This window comes from Electrophorus electricus, chromosome 7, assembly GCF_013358815.1.
Source record: "Electrophorus electricus isolate fEleEle1 chromosome 7, fEleEle1.pri, whole genome shotgun sequence".
In the NCBI taxonomy this organism is placed as follows: Eukaryota; Metazoa; Chordata; class Actinopteri; order Gymnotiformes; family Gymnotidae; genus Electrophorus; species Electrophorus electricus.
Window position 1 is genome coordinate 11,969,800 of NC_049541.1, and position 15,459 is coordinate 11,985,258.

Below are 15,459 nucleotides of genomic sequence, written 5' to 3' on the forward strand. Positions count from 1 at the left end.
AGTTCTGTTTCAGTGGTGTAGCAGGCTGAGATTCTGGGACAGTAGGATGTCAATCAACCATGATCATTACAATATTAGGAGCATCCCTGCATATTTCTAAGACAGGTCTGATCAGTACATTCATATGTTTCTTGAACAGTGTTTGTATTTCAGTGTTTGATATAACACACATATATCACAAACATTTAAGTTGGTTTTTTTTTAAGTTTTTACAGTGCTCCACTGTATTTAAATGTGCAAGATGGGTACCTACAATGCATGTTGGGTGAACCATGTAGAAATTATATACCTGTTTATACATTGCCCTCCTATTTTAGTGGTCACATGGCTATTCAGTTCGACTTTGGCCAGCTGTGTGATGTTGCATCATTAGTTTTATATGAGAGCTAATGAAAGGTGCACAGTTTAAAGTAGACATGATATTTGCATATGGATTCAGCTGCTGTCTGTCATGATTAGTCCCTCCCAAGGTCCAGCTTCCGTGGTTTCCCTGTCTTGTGTGTTTTGGTTCCATGCCTTAGTTTCATTTTCTCCACCCCTCGTTTGATTACTTGCACCTGTTCCTCATTTCTACATTTTGGTTCATGTATTTAAACCCTGTTGTGTGCCTTGGTATGTTTATTCTATTGGTTATGTGTCTTTTTCCATGCCTTTGTTATCCTAGCCTCTGTGTTTCCTAGTCTGTTATAGCCTGCTTAACCTGTGTGCTTCCATGCGTTTAGTTCTTGTCGCTGTTTGTGTTTAGTTACTCGAGTGTCCTAGCCCTTGTCTCATTTGTCACGTATCCTCCTACTCTCCGTGTCGGCTCTTTGACCCTGGACTGCCTTAACGACTCTGATTCTGGATTTGCCCATAATAAATCTCACTGTCATCTAACCACAGGAGGAACAAAGGCATGTCAATGCCAACAAAGCAGCCCAGAATATTACTGAAAAACAATATACAAAATAAATAAAATTGTGTAGTACATTGATATCAAACAAGACTGAATTTGAGCAGTTGCAAATGATTTGTCAGAACACAGAAGATCACAGTAAAAAATGACTGCGGCATACTAACAAACAATAACATCTCTTGAACTTGTAGAAGCAAACGGAAAGTCACAGATAAACTCACAGACACTCACATAAAGCCACTTGCAAATAAAGGTACTGAAAAGACAAAGCCACAGGTGCAGAAAGAGAGAGAAAGGTAGCTTTATAGAGCTCTAGTAAGTTAAAGTTCACCATCAGCAACCATCAGAAGGAAATAATACATTTCTGCTTGTACACCAGCCAGGTCATTAGCAAAAGGAGAGCTGTATATATGGGCTGGCACAACACAGAGTAGGTGTTTGGATACTGGGCCTTCAGAAATAAGCCTGGACTTACTGGACTAGGGGAGGATGTGCACATGTACCAGGCCTAAGAACGCTGTTAGAACCCTGAGAGATGATAAGTGAAGTACATATCAATCCAGCAAGACAAAGCAGATGCTTTCCCTCCCATAGATATAGTTCACCTCCTCAGTCACATGAATGCTTTAATTAATGCACATAAGGCCATATGTATTCAGGTAGACTGATATTGTTTGTAGCTGATTAAGCAGAGTGTCAGTAGTTATCTAAAGAACGTCCGGTTGGTGGACAAATAGCATGATCATACTTTACATCTAACCCTCCCTTTCCTTAACACTGCCTACTATCTACTATACTGACCCAAATACAAAAGGGTGGCATCATAATACAGTGTGTGGTCAACCTGTACACACAACCTTCCTATTATTTAAAAGCTGACCAGAGTACAAGCAAGGATTTCAGTATGACACTGAAGGGATTCACAATCCTTTGACATACTATACATCTATGGAGTTACAAGAACCCAGTTCTCTCTGTGCACTTGTGGTCTTCAGCACATCTCATTGACAGGGGCTCTCTGTGTGTGAATGTATATGCTTTGTGGCCTTATCTTTTCAGTGTATTCTTGGATGGGCCCCTCTGTGTGTGCGTGTGTGTGTATGTGTGCGTGTGTGCATGCGCGCATGTTTGTGACCCTCATTTTGTCAACGCAGTCCACCCTTTTTTCCTTCTTTCAGAACACCTTGTGGTTAGTAAGCAGCATGCTATATGTTTCATGACTCTGAAGCTTAGGATGATAAATTAAGTGCATTTCAGTCCTTTATCCAAAATGAAAAGGATGCTTCCCCTTGAATGGAAATATATTTAATTTCCTCAGTCACTTGAACGCTTTAATTAATGGACATACGTTTTCGGGTAGAATGATGCTGTCCGTAGCCATCATGCAGAGTGTTATAGGAAGGCACAGGTAAACTTGGGATATGCTCATGTTACATGCACCTCTAAGAATCGCTCTACCAACAAGTTTGTTAGATAATCATTATCCAATGTACACTCAAGCACATGTTCTTGTGTAATGATTTGACAGGTGTTGGTTCAAGGTCACTGCAGTTATACTCTCTCCAAGTACTGGAGAGCAGCATAGTTTAGAGCTGTAACATTTTTCTAGGAAAGAGGAAAGGCTAATAACATAGGAAAAAAAAGGAAAAAGGTAGGTTGGTGGACATTACTCCCAAGATTTTTATGACCCATGTTTGAGAAACTGTGAAAGTTAATTTCTCAAATGTGGGCATATATAAGCCATCTTAGGGCAATATCACTTAGTCAATATCACTCAATGCCTTTAACAATCCTCAACAATGCCATTTTTTATTATGACCATTCAAAAAGCTAAACTGTATAAAATTGTACATCTCCCAATACCCCACTGATGGCACTTTCAGCAATCTCACAGCTGTTTAGGTTTGTAGGTGACCTCAGTTATAGGTCAAACCAAAAACAGTGATGACCTGAAACAACATGGACCTTAACACCACTATAGTTGTAAATGATTACACTTCAAGAATCAACCTCTTGCTGTGACTGTTAAATGGGCTTGTTAATTTATAACTTTCTACCTAATACTGCGGTTCAATGTACTGAACATTTTTACAAAATGTAACTATAATAAATTTGTTTATATATTTATAGTAGTAAATGATAAAACAATAAATACATTCTATGCATTTTGCCCCCTTGTTTGTTACCATGCCCCCTTGTTATCACACACCTGCACCTTGTTATTCGTACCATTTATGTATGTACATAAACCCCTGTGTTATGGTATGTTGTCGGTCATTGTTCTGTGTTCATGTTCGTGTTCGTGCTGGAATTCACAGTTCTGTACCGGTATGTATTACATTGTTTACCGCTTTGTTATGTGAGTGCCGTTGTTGTTTATCGTTTGTGGCTTGTGTTCAATAAATGTTTGTTATAATCAAGAGACATCTGTGCATTCTGCTCCTTGCCCTGCTACGTTACGTATACTACATTTGTTTTAGCTTTCTTTACATTTTCTAGTCTACACGCATGTCCTGCAATTTTACACAGTAGGCTACAAAACAAAACAAAAAAAATCCTCATGTAACTTGCCAGTAATCAAATCCACAAAAGCCAAGGTTCAAATGCAATGTGAAATGTGTCTTGGATGCTGCTGCACCTTCTGTATTTATCCCTAATGTTACTTCCACTGTGCCTTTGTATTTTTCCTTGGTTTGTCAGTATTGTCAATGCACTCATGTTCTTCCGGTGCTAAACTGTGCTTAGTTTTCAGCATGGCAGAGCAAATTCCTACAACTGAGACATACTAGCAAATAAATTGAATCTAAAACTGATGTGACTTAATCAACAAAGAATTAATAATAGTGTAGAGAAGTATCTAAAATGGAAAGTTCACCCAAAACCACATCTGATACTTATTTGCTCTTGGATGTGTCAAACTGTTTTTCTCACCACCACTGCTTGGCAAACTAAATTATAAGCAGATAAATGTATCACTCTATGTACATTAATTCATTTGGCAATCTTATTTTCCTCAACACATATCTTTTAAGAAAATAATGCAATAAGAAAACAAGGCCTTATTTTTATTAAGCAATAGCCAGCCTATTCCTGTTCAGTCCATTCTTTTCATATTTTATAGTTTTGGATTGCTAGAGGCAGGGCAATCCCCTCCAGTTTCTGTGAATAAATATCAACAGAAACACTGCCTAGAAATCGTCCAATAACCACATAGAATGGTTCAAATGTGAAATTAGATAAATCTCCCATTTAATTGCCTGATGATATCTATAAGAATGAGATGAGATTATTTTCAACCTAGTTCTATACATGATCATTTTATTTAAAATGTTTGTAATTTGTCCAATTTTTTTCAGACCTTATATATAAAATGGACTTCTATATGGCTCACTCAATATAGGTTTAAATACTCTCATATTAAATGACAAGTAGTTTAAGTATGTGAGTAGGTGTGTGAATGATTGTAAAAAATTGTTATCTCTGTAAAGTGTACTTGAGTCTGAGAAAGGCACTATATAAATGTAAATAATAATGTCATGTTTTTGTTTTAATTAAAATCAAGCAAAAATGTTGATTTTCCAATTATATCTGCAACAAGAGATCATCCATATCATGCACAGGGTCAGCAAATTTTAATATGTTCTCACACAGTGCCTAAACATTAACTACAAATGTATGTGTGTGTGTGTGTGTGTGTGTGTGTGTGTGTGTGTGTGTGTGTGTGTACCTGGAGGTATGAACAAAGTTCCTCGAACACCTCTCTCTCTGATATCGATTCTTTGTACACCTGGAGCCATGTACCATCGCTCTATAACGAGGCTCTCTAATGGCGTGTGCTGGGTAAAACCCTGAGAAACATGTCCATCATACATAGAAATGTGGAAGACAAGTGGAGACAGGACATCTTTCTTAAGAAACCTAAATTACAGAGTGTAAATGCATGAATGAATGGACAACAGAGGGAGAGAGAGAGAGAGAGAGAGAGAGAGAGAGAGAGAGAGAGAGAGAGGAAGAAAGAAAGGACAGCATGTTAAGAAAGGACTATCCACAGTTTCAAGCCTTCAGACTGAATAGTCTTGAATCTAAGTAGTCATGATTCACCATATAAACACAATTTTCACACTTTCAACCTGTTGCTTTATGTGCAACATAAATCGTGATGTCCTAAACCTTGTGTATAGACCCCTGAAGCCCCACACATAACTTATACACAGGAGTAGTGCAGTGTAGAAGACCTCAGTCCTGTTCGACTCCCTGGCACTGGCCGAAGACTCCACATCAGTCCCATGGCCTCCACACCTACATAGGTGCCGCTCAGACTGGCGTCCTTTGCCACTGCGTGCACACATGCATCATACAAAAAAGTCATAAATGTACTCAATCTTATTCATCAACGTAATTCACACGAAGCATAATTCGTCCACTGTTATTTTTGACACCCGCTATGTATCAATGCCCCAAAGCAACTAAATGTTTCGTAGGGAATTATATCCTTTTTTCTTCATTTTTAGACAATTTTAACCAGCTGGGTTTTTTTTTGTTTGTTTGTTTGTTTGTTTACAAACTAAAAGACGTGTTTTAGCTGGCTATGTAATTAAGTGTTATTTATTGTCACTATATGTAGCAAAACTGTTCATTAAAGTGTAAATATTCACCGGTCACGGTGCCGTTGTCGTCGCTGACATAATGTCCAAAGGCTTCCCAAAAATCCTTATCTTCTGACTGATGCACAGAGTGAAGTGTCACGGCTTGTTTTGGTCTTAAATTCCTCACGACGATCTGAAGCTTCTCGTCTACAAGTCCCCGCGTCGGCTTAATCGAAAGCAGTGGACATGCTTGGACCACGGTGCTCAACAACCTGAGAAGAGAAAAGCGAGACGTTCTGGGAAGCTACTTCCAAACCCAATTCGCCAATCTACCAGAAGCTCTAAAGGTCTATAAAACCAACTGCTTTGTACTGTATACACATGAAGCGGGCTCGAACAAATTCAAGAATTTCCACTCCTACCTCTTTACTGCTAACATTTTCATATGCCGTCGTAATGTCCCCGGTGCCTCCTCACTAACGCGAGTGTTCCTACTGAAACTGTGGATACAATGTTCAAGCACTAGTTTCGTCCAAAACTGTGAGCTGTTGGGTGAAGCTTGTTAATTTACCAATTTCTCGTGAAGTTCGAGAAACCCAACTTTTAAAGACCGCAATCACGCCACATGCACTTCGCAAAAGCTCACCGTGGTCTAGCTATCCGCCCTTTAGGGATTCACGGTCAAGTCATTCGCGCTATTAATTCGAATGCGCCTATATGCACGATATTTTGCTCCTCATCACAATCTCACACTCCCTAGGCAGAGTGACTTGCGTTTTTTGAGAGCTTTGATGAAGACACGCACGTTTACCACATTTAAAAGTATAAAATGCAGTTTACTAGCCTGAACTAGTTTACTTGCATCATTGCATTGAACACAATTGGTAATATATTTAGACAGCCCAATAAGCATAGTCCAAAATGCCTTTTCTATATATTTCTCAGACGTTTATCGTAGAGCTAGAGTGCCAGCTAAAGCAGGTTGTCACTAGTGGAATGTTGCAAGTATAAAGGGTATGGGGCACCCCAGGGCTAAAAAATTCCACTGCCAATATCACCAGATCAAATTTGAAAAGGCCAGCTTTTAATAAATCCATATTGAAGCCCTTGTATTTCTCATGGTGTTTACATGGCCATTTAATTCAGAGAAAGTATGGTTACATATTTTTATGAATTTTAACATAATTCAAAAACAGTTTCACTACCACGTGAGAGTAGCATACCTTTATCAGCAGAGTATGTTTGAACAAATTTCACTGTACCATTTTTTCATAAACCCTTATTAAAATCATACTAACGTTAGGCGAATTCATGTACTTGTTTAAAATATGCTGATTTTGGAGACCTGTTTCTCAGAACTTTCCAATAATGCCAAAACAAAGCGTAATGCCACTTAAAAGTAGGATCCCTTGGATTTCACCAATATAAGATTGGACAAATTTCACAGTACCATTTTTTTCTTAAGACCATATTAAAATGTACTACCTTTGGTCAAATTCATGTTCTCATTTCATATAGGCTGCTTGTGGCTGTCTATTTCTCAGACGCAATAGACAGTATTGGACACTTTATTCGTGCCAGTGTCCAATACATTTTGCCAGTATGCCAGTTGCCCAACCAGGGAAAACAGGACAATGGACTTGCTATGTGTCAGGAGCAGTGAGGCATATATTTCTACTGCACTTCCACTATTGGGAAAACCAGGCTGGTACACCTGAGGTTTCTGTACAAACCTCTTGTACTAAGGCAATGCACAGTAACCAAATCAATCAGGAATATAATAATATAATACACATATAATATGTGGTCTGCTGAGGCTATGCATGTCCTGAAGGACTGCTTTAAAAAAACAACTGGGGAAATCTCTGTGCATCCCTTGCTGATGACATTGATTCTATGGCAGACAGCATAACAGACTACATGAACTTCTTTGTGGACAATGCAGTGCCATCTATGGCTGTCTGTTGTTTTTCTAACAACAAACCTTGTGTCACTGGCGACTTGAAGGCCCCATGAGAAGGAGACAATTAGTGCTTCACAGTGGATAATAAAGAGCACTTCCTTGCTAGTAGTTTCTAAATTCTCAAGCTGTAGTTTCAAACAGGTTATTGTTTTTCTAAAAATGCAGTACAACATGCCAACAATTTCTAAACTCACTTGAAAATTGACATTTTATTTTATTTATTAAACAATGTGACATAAAAGCCAAACTTCTTTTTGGAATGTATTAACATGAAACAAGCTGAATTGTAATTATATTTTTGCTGCATTTATATTCAGTTTAAGCTCACGTCAATCTTTCTGCTAGCAGTAATTCTCATTAAGATGCAATTTAGACCTTGATGGGGCAAACATTTAGGACCAACAAGTTGTACATCATTACCTAATTAAGTTTTTGGGTTTTTTTTGCTTGAATATTTTAATGGAAATTTAATTTAATGGAAATCTTTGGTGAGTTTATAATTATTTTCCCAATATTTGTGCAGATCAGCAATTATGGAACTGAGGAGGAGCATATTCAGGAACATGCTATCGGGCATGGTACCGACACCTCCCTGGACAAGGTCAGTGATGTGTGTAATGACATACTTAGATTTAAAGTTAAATTATATAAATACATATTTGAATGAACTGTTCCTTTAAGCAACAGTAGTTAAAAATCAAAGACAGACATAGACTAAAACCCATGCTAGATTAAATATTGCCTGCATCAATAAAACATGTTTTATGTAGATGCCAGGAGGAGAACCCAATGTTGATGAGGATCAAAGCCAAGAACTGGACCATATAAGTGATAGTTCTCCAGAGATGGTTAGTCACAAATGTATTTAGTTGTTTAAACATTTTTCAGTTTGGTAATGTGTCAACTCTATATGAAACATTTTCTGTAATGGAAAAGACATGTACATCTGTGTAGCTAGAAAGGCAAACACATGGATTAGATTCACTTCCCTTAGCAAGTGAAATCTTACAATAAAGTTTGGAGTTTAGAGTAAAGGCCATGACCATCTATCTTATGAAAGCAGAAATTCTTCTGAGCAGGTAAGTTAAAATTAATGAATCTACAATAATGTAATTATTTGAGTGTAAATTATTAAATAATGTTTTCTCAAAATTCATCTTCATGTTGTATCTTTACAATGTCAATGATAATACTACGTTCTACCAAGGAAATGTATCTATTTTGGAAATAGAAATTCTACACAATAAATCAGTTTTCAGAAAACATTGTGTACTGATAATATAAATCATTATATTTCTTTCAGATTTCAGAGAACAATTACACTTATCAATCACTTAGATCAGCAGTTAAAAATCCAGACAGACTTGAATTATTATGTTCATGAGGTATCAGCATCTGTGTTCTTCTACATGGCTCAGCATAATGACAGAAAAGAAATAAAATTCTCCCATAGATGTGCTGCAGAATGTTATACTTCATCCCAGAGGTGTTATGCTCTGGTCAGAAAGAAGCCTGGAAATCTTTCACAGTCGATGCCAAGAAGACATTGTGTACCTTGATGCCACTGGTATCATAATGAAGCGAGGAAAATCAACAAAGGCCCCATTTTATGTGTTTGAGCTTGTTGTGCGGAACCCCAAAAAAGGATCTCCTCCTTTTCCTGTTGGAACCTTTCTTACTTGTGACCACACTACAGCATCTGTCCAGTATTTTCTGGCTTCATTTCAAACAAAAACTATAAAATCCTTACATCCCAAAATGATTGTTTGCGATGGAACAGTGGTGCTTCTAAAAGCTCTAGCACAGACATTTTTCAATTGCAATTTAAACATTTTGTGCATTTACTATAGAATCATCACAGGAAAAGCCACCATGAAGGAGTGCTCAGTTACCGTATTACATCACTGCCTGTCACCTAATGAAAAATGCCAAATTGCTCTACAAGAAACAGTACATATTTTGTTACATAATGTAATGCAAAGTTATTGTTGAAAATACCTTGCCATTAGTTTAACATATATCCTAAACCTTTTTGACAGAATTCCTAAATATTATTGCTTTGGCATGCATGTGATTGGCCTGTTGACATCAGCAAACACTTTGGCAGAACTCGAGGAGATGATCACAAGTGCCACTGATGTCATCTCCAGTCCATGTGTTAGGGAAAATGTGGAAAAACATTTCCAGAATATTAAGACAATGCTGGCATTCCTTGGTGATCCATATGTGGTGAAATCCCAAATTAGTTCTGAGGAACTAGCTCAGGTAAAATTTCAAAAACACTGCAAGCTTTTGATTAAGCTTGTGTGTGTGTGTGTGTGTGTGTGTGTGTGTGTGTGTGTGTGTGTATTTAAGAATAAGAATGACTATATATAAGAATAAGAATATAAGAATGACTTGACATGTATAATGACATGTATAAGAATTGACGAACTTTTAAAGTTACCTTAAATGTGTAGTTGCATGCAAATAGCACATAATATTCTTTCCCTGCGGCTTACATATTAGGTTGACCTTGGAGTTTCACCATTTGTAAAACGTCTAGAGGACATTATCCAGAAGGCACCACTTGACCTGAAAGGAGAAGACAATACTTACCACTCTGTGTCTTTCATTAGAGCCCTGGAGGCCATTATGCTCCCTTATATTGCTCTGTGGTCTGGCCTAATGTTTGGTTTGTAATAAATCTATTATGTATATTCTAAATATATGTAATTTCTTACTTGTAACATTTATTCAATGTTTTAACCTATAATATTCCAATGCTTATTGCATCCTAGGGTTTATTATTCTGTAATTAATTGGATAAGTTAATTATGAATTAATTAATTATTAATATATAGAAGTAAAGAATAAAAATGTGTGAAAAATAATTTTTCTTCAGGGGATCTAGGAAGACATGGTCAAGGCAAGGCATATGCAAGATTCTACAAAGTCTTTCAACAAATTAGTTGGAAGGACACACAGGTACCATGAAAAAAGCTCTGTATAGTGATATATTTGACATCTCACTGTGCAATTAATGTTTATTTGTAAATTACTTGTTTAAATGTGAACTGTGTTTATTAGAATTACACCATTGACAATAGAACTCAGGGACTCATGGAAAAAAGTCAGTGGGACCTAAAGGAAATCCAATATCAAAGACGTCAATTGAACAGAATTGATGACTTCGTTAGCACCCACCAAGCCACTCATGTAGTACTGCTTAGGGAATATGAAGACTGCAATAGATCAAGGTCTATATATTCATACAACTTTTCACATGTGCCTATTGACATCTCTCTCTGTATCCATAGATACAACATAAAGTGATACCATAAAGTTCAGTGAAAATTTTAATGCATTTGTTAGATATTATATATTGCTAATTCATTACAGTTACATCGAATTGAAAACTGAGAAGTGGCAGAAGAAGAAACAAAATGTACGTGGCATTTCTCAGGCCATCTTCATCCAAAGTAAGTGTGCAAATGAATTCACGTTTTTCCACGAATCAAGAGTAAAAAGGTCATGTTTCATTTATCTTATAAAATTCTATTTTTTTTAGGACAAAACAACAAAGTTAAAAGAAATGCTTTCAGTGGCAGACATTCTTATAGCAAAGGATGATGCTAGGGTATTTGTTAATTCTAGCTTGTAGGAAAATGTAAAAGTGAGTTTGAAATTATTCATAATGGTTAAATAACCTAGATACTTCTGAATAACCAAGTTTCTTCAGAACACTAATGATTTTCACTGTTTTTTTTATTCTTTTGAAGTAATAAAATAATTAACAGGCAAAAGAGGCCTAACATTGCATTAGACATATTAATAACTTAAAACATAAAGGAGTATAGAGTCTTTGTCCTTTTAGAATGATTTAGAATGATTTGGAAAATATTTGTAGTATTTGCAATAAATATGTATCATGCTTTATCATGTGATTCATACCAAAATATCACTTTCTAACAGATTACATCAGCTGTTGTATCACCAAACACCAAGACACATTCTACGTTGCTGAACCATTACCATTAGGCATTTCCAGCAATGCAGTTTGATATTTTAGCCATCGCTGTGCAATGAGGTGTGATGTCTTGTGGTTGTTAAGAAGTGCATCTACAGTGTTTGGAACCAACAGGGTTAGTGGGGTGTACCCCACGATGTCCCATGACGTGGCCAAAGCCTTTTCAGCCGCCGCTACTACCCTTAGGCACGGTGGCAGGCCTGCGGCCACCGGGTCTAGTTTGCAGGAATAGTAAGCAACTGGCCTATTTCTGTCACCATGCTTCTGCAGGAGAACTGACATCATACACCCATTTTGTTCATCAACTGTCTGGGTGAATGGCTTGTCTGGATTTGGTATACCTAAGTTGGGTGTGGTTTGGAGGGACTGTTTTAATGCCACAAACACTTCCTCCGCCTCTGAGGTCCACTCCACCTTGGTTTGAGATCCCCCTGTTGGGACTATAGCTCTCAATGGGGCTCCCAATTGTGTGTAAATAGGAACGAAGATGGGGCAGTATGAGCATGTTCCTAGGAATGATAGCAGCTGGTGTTTGGTGGTAGGCCTTGGAATGTGAGCGATGGCTGATGAATGGTCAGTGGCTAATGCCTTCCCCTCTCCAGAAATCATATAATCCAAGAATTTTACTACTGGCTGTACAAATTGCAGCTTCGACCTACTGGCTCGGTGGCCAGTTTCGGCCAAGTGCGTGAGTAAGCGTAAGGAATCTGTTTCACACACTGTTCTTGAGTGGGTGCAGCCAGAAGTAAATCGTCAACATACTGCCTTCTGATAACTGGAGTGGTGTTAGGCTGTCTCTGAGGGCATCATTATAAATAATGGGAGATTCACAATATCCCTGACACAAGCGTGTAAGTGTATAAGGTTTTCCCTCGAATTGAAAGGCAAACCAATACTGGATATCCTTATGCACTGGAACACTGAAAAGGCGTTTGCTAAGTCCACGACGGTGAACCATTTACTATCGTCTGGTATGGATGAGAGGATTGTGTGCGGGTTTGGGACATTTGGGGCTCTTTGTCTAACTGCTGCTTTGACTGCTTGGAGGTCCTGTACAAACCTCCATTTGTTACGACCCGATTTTTTTAACAGGGAAAATTGGTGTTCGTACAGGCGAGTCTGGGCATGGAACTATCACTCCTGCGTCCAGGAGGTCTTTGAAAATTGGTTTAATGCCTTCTATGACTTCTGGTTTCAGGGCATACTGACATTGCTTGGGCCTGTAATCTGACTTAGGTGTGATTTTTACTGGTGCTACCCCTTTAATCAACCCTACATCATTCTTTCCCCATACCCACAACACATTTGGAACCTTTTTTTAGGAGGGGAAACTCAGGAAGAGGAACGGAAGTCTGTTCCTGCCATCCCCTGTGTTCTTCTACCACCTCTACATGTCTTGTAAACTTTAGGGTAAATTGCACCTTTTGTCTTCTTGTTCCTGTGCACCTATTTACCTCCTCTCCCTGCTCATTAATTTCCCATGTACCTTCCTGTTCTGCTCTTACCCAGGGCTCCAAATTTTCCCATTCGAGGCCTCTCGGTTTTGTGATTGACCCATAAGGATGTGAGAGTGCCATGGCAAAACGCTCCTTTTGGTGAGTAGGCCGGCCTTCAGCTAGTATCACTGAGGCTGCGCACTTCCCCTTTTCCCCAATGCATATAACTGAGGCAAATTACCTCTCCTGGGAGCTGCTTGCCAAACCACTCCTTTTCATACTCATGATCAGGCCCTAGGGACACATATGCGGTACAGTGCAGGTTTTCTAGTTTCATTACTTCTACCCCTTTTTGTTCACTTTGTTTGAGGATATCTGTCATCTACACATAGTCAGTTCTGGTTGGTTCCTGCGCAATCAGCCACTGCTATGAGTACAGTGGTTCAATTTTATGAGAGTATATGTGTTGCGCTGTTGACTCGACTAATTTTAGACCCTCTGGTTTGGATTCAATTATGATGCACAACTTTCTCGTCCTAAGAGATTTACTGGACACACTGTGGACATTGAGAATGCATGGGTGAAATTTCGAGCCCCTTCACTTTGGCAAGGGAGAGGGTGTGAGTAATGCTCTAGGGTAGTGTGTCCAGTGGCCTCTACCGTAGTTATTGTTCTCCCAGATAACGGGAAGTCTTATTCCCTAGTTTGAATTACAGATTTAGCAGCGCCTGAATCTACCAGGAATGACATATGTATACCCTGCACTGTTAGGGAGAGTTGTGGCAAGCAAGAGTAAGGAGTTGCGGTATACTTCAGATATGAGGGAGAGAGAATGTGGTGCGTGTGTGCTGGGAGGGTACGGAGTGCATGATGTGTGTGTGCTCATATCTGTAGCTGCGGTTGACCCGTCCCCAACTCTTCCTCATCATAACCCCTCTTCTTCCGTGTTTTACAGTCTCTTGAGAAGTGTCCTTTCTTTCCACATGTGTAGCATCGATCATCTCTTTCGCCATCGTCCTGCTCGTAGCCCCCTCGTCCTCCTCCACGGCCTCGTCCACTACCACGGCCTCTGCCTCTTTGTTCTACAACAGCTTGATGCATTGTGAAGGCTGCTTGATGTGCCTCATTCTCTTTCCTCATTTGTTTTTTCTCTGATATAGTTCTCAGCTGCTTTTCAGAGTGGGTGACGTACTGCTCGATAGTGCTCATGGGGGCCATTTCCCACCCGATGCATAGCTTGCACACTTCTTTCCTGATTTCATCTCGTAGACCGTTCATGAAGCTATTGCGGAGGTGGGCTTCCCATGCTGAGACCTCAGCTAGTCCTGCTGCCATCCTGTCTGGTCTTTCTATTCCACAGTGGGTAGTGTGGACTTCTGTGAGTCTGCCACAGTATTCTGCTACATTCTCCTCCGGCCCTTGTCTGCACCCAGCTATGATGGTAATGTTAAATCATATTGGGAATGTCGTGGTTGCACATCCATGGCTGACTATCGAGAGCCGCCGCGTGCATGGCTGTGATGGTGTCGTTGTAAGGGCCGGGTCGTCCTGTGTAGGCTGGGGGAGAAACTTTGGAATAGGCTTGCACCACCTATCCGGCTTGCACCTTTTATTGTTACCCATCACTGCATCAATAATAAAATCAAAATCAAGAGATCAATAAAATGTGTTATTAACCTATTGGTGTTACAGAATAATAATATTCTCTCACTCCCTTTTTAAAAAATTTTTTCCTACACAATCAGAGGCATCAAAAAATCAATTTCATACCAGTATTTGAAAGTTATTTACTACTTACTCTATGTCAGTTGGCTTCGGTCATCTGCACAACGCTGACACTGCCGTCTTCCATACTAAAAACAAACTTTCCCGAGTGGCCCTGATCCGCGGCTCGTCGGAGTCGACTCTTTACCACTTGTGTCTGTCGACAGGGGGGACTCCGGTGCCACTGTTTCCTTACAGTCCACCTTTTGGAGTCTACACTTTTTGCCCCAGTGCCATCACACTGCACCGGGTCCCAGACCCTCGAGGTCCCAGACCTCCCTACAACAGCTGCCAGATCCGCCTTACCCTCGGTTCACTCTACGGTTGATTGCAGCAGTCCGGATCCCGCCTCTGGAACACCTTTCTCCCTTCAAATAGGATATGGGTTTAGGATATGAGGATATTCATCTTTTCCTCATGGACGTTATGAATTTATGAAGCATTTCGTCTTTCATAGGTATTATTCCCTGCACTGTAAGTATGTATTATGCAGCAATCTGTCCATTAGTTATAACCTGTAAGAGAGCAAAGTTGGCCATTGCCAGAATTTAACAGTAGTCAGAGTAACAAGGTTACTAATCTATTGCTGGTTAGCAAATCTCCATCCCCCTCTATAAAGTGAACTCTGGAAGAACGCATGGCAGATCAAGATATACCTGTTGTGGGCCAGCTAGCTCAATAACGCTAATTATATGTGGTTGCTTAACTTGTTGCAATGTAGAGAACAAAAGAAAACCCTTCATCCACAAATGTGTGTCCATGATTTGAGTAGGACGGAACAGAAGTCACACCTACAGTTAAACCGT

The 15,459-nt window shown here is 39.3% G+C and overlaps 1 protein-coding gene across 3 annotated transcripts in view; it reads right to left on the minus strand.

Annotated features, from left to right (window-relative positions):
* Positions 1-6,504, minus strand: part of LOC113584003 (acyl-coenzyme A thioesterase 1-like) — a 13,435-nt gene extending 6,931 nt beyond the window's left edge. Inside the window, exons 1-5 of one of the 3 annotated variants that reach the window (XM_027020681.2) lie at positions 6,128-6,504; positions 5,904-5,981; positions 5,551-5,753; positions 5,131-5,230; positions 4,623-4,813 (exon numbers count right to left, since the gene is read on the minus strand). In XM_027020681.2, coding sequence (XP_026876482.2) covers positions 4,623-4,813; positions 5,131-5,230; positions 5,551-5,753; positions 5,904-5,926 — 517 coding nt within the window. In that variant the 5' untranslated portion in view covers positions 5,927-5,981; positions 6,128-6,504. Of the gene's footprint in view, positions 1-4,622; positions 4,814-5,130; positions 5,231-5,550; positions 5,754-5,903 lie in introns of all 3 variants that reach the window. The other 2 variants (XM_027020680.2, XM_035527811.1) reach the window with 2 other exon arrangements.
* Between the last annotated feature and the right edge of the window lie 8,955 nt (positions 6,505-15,459).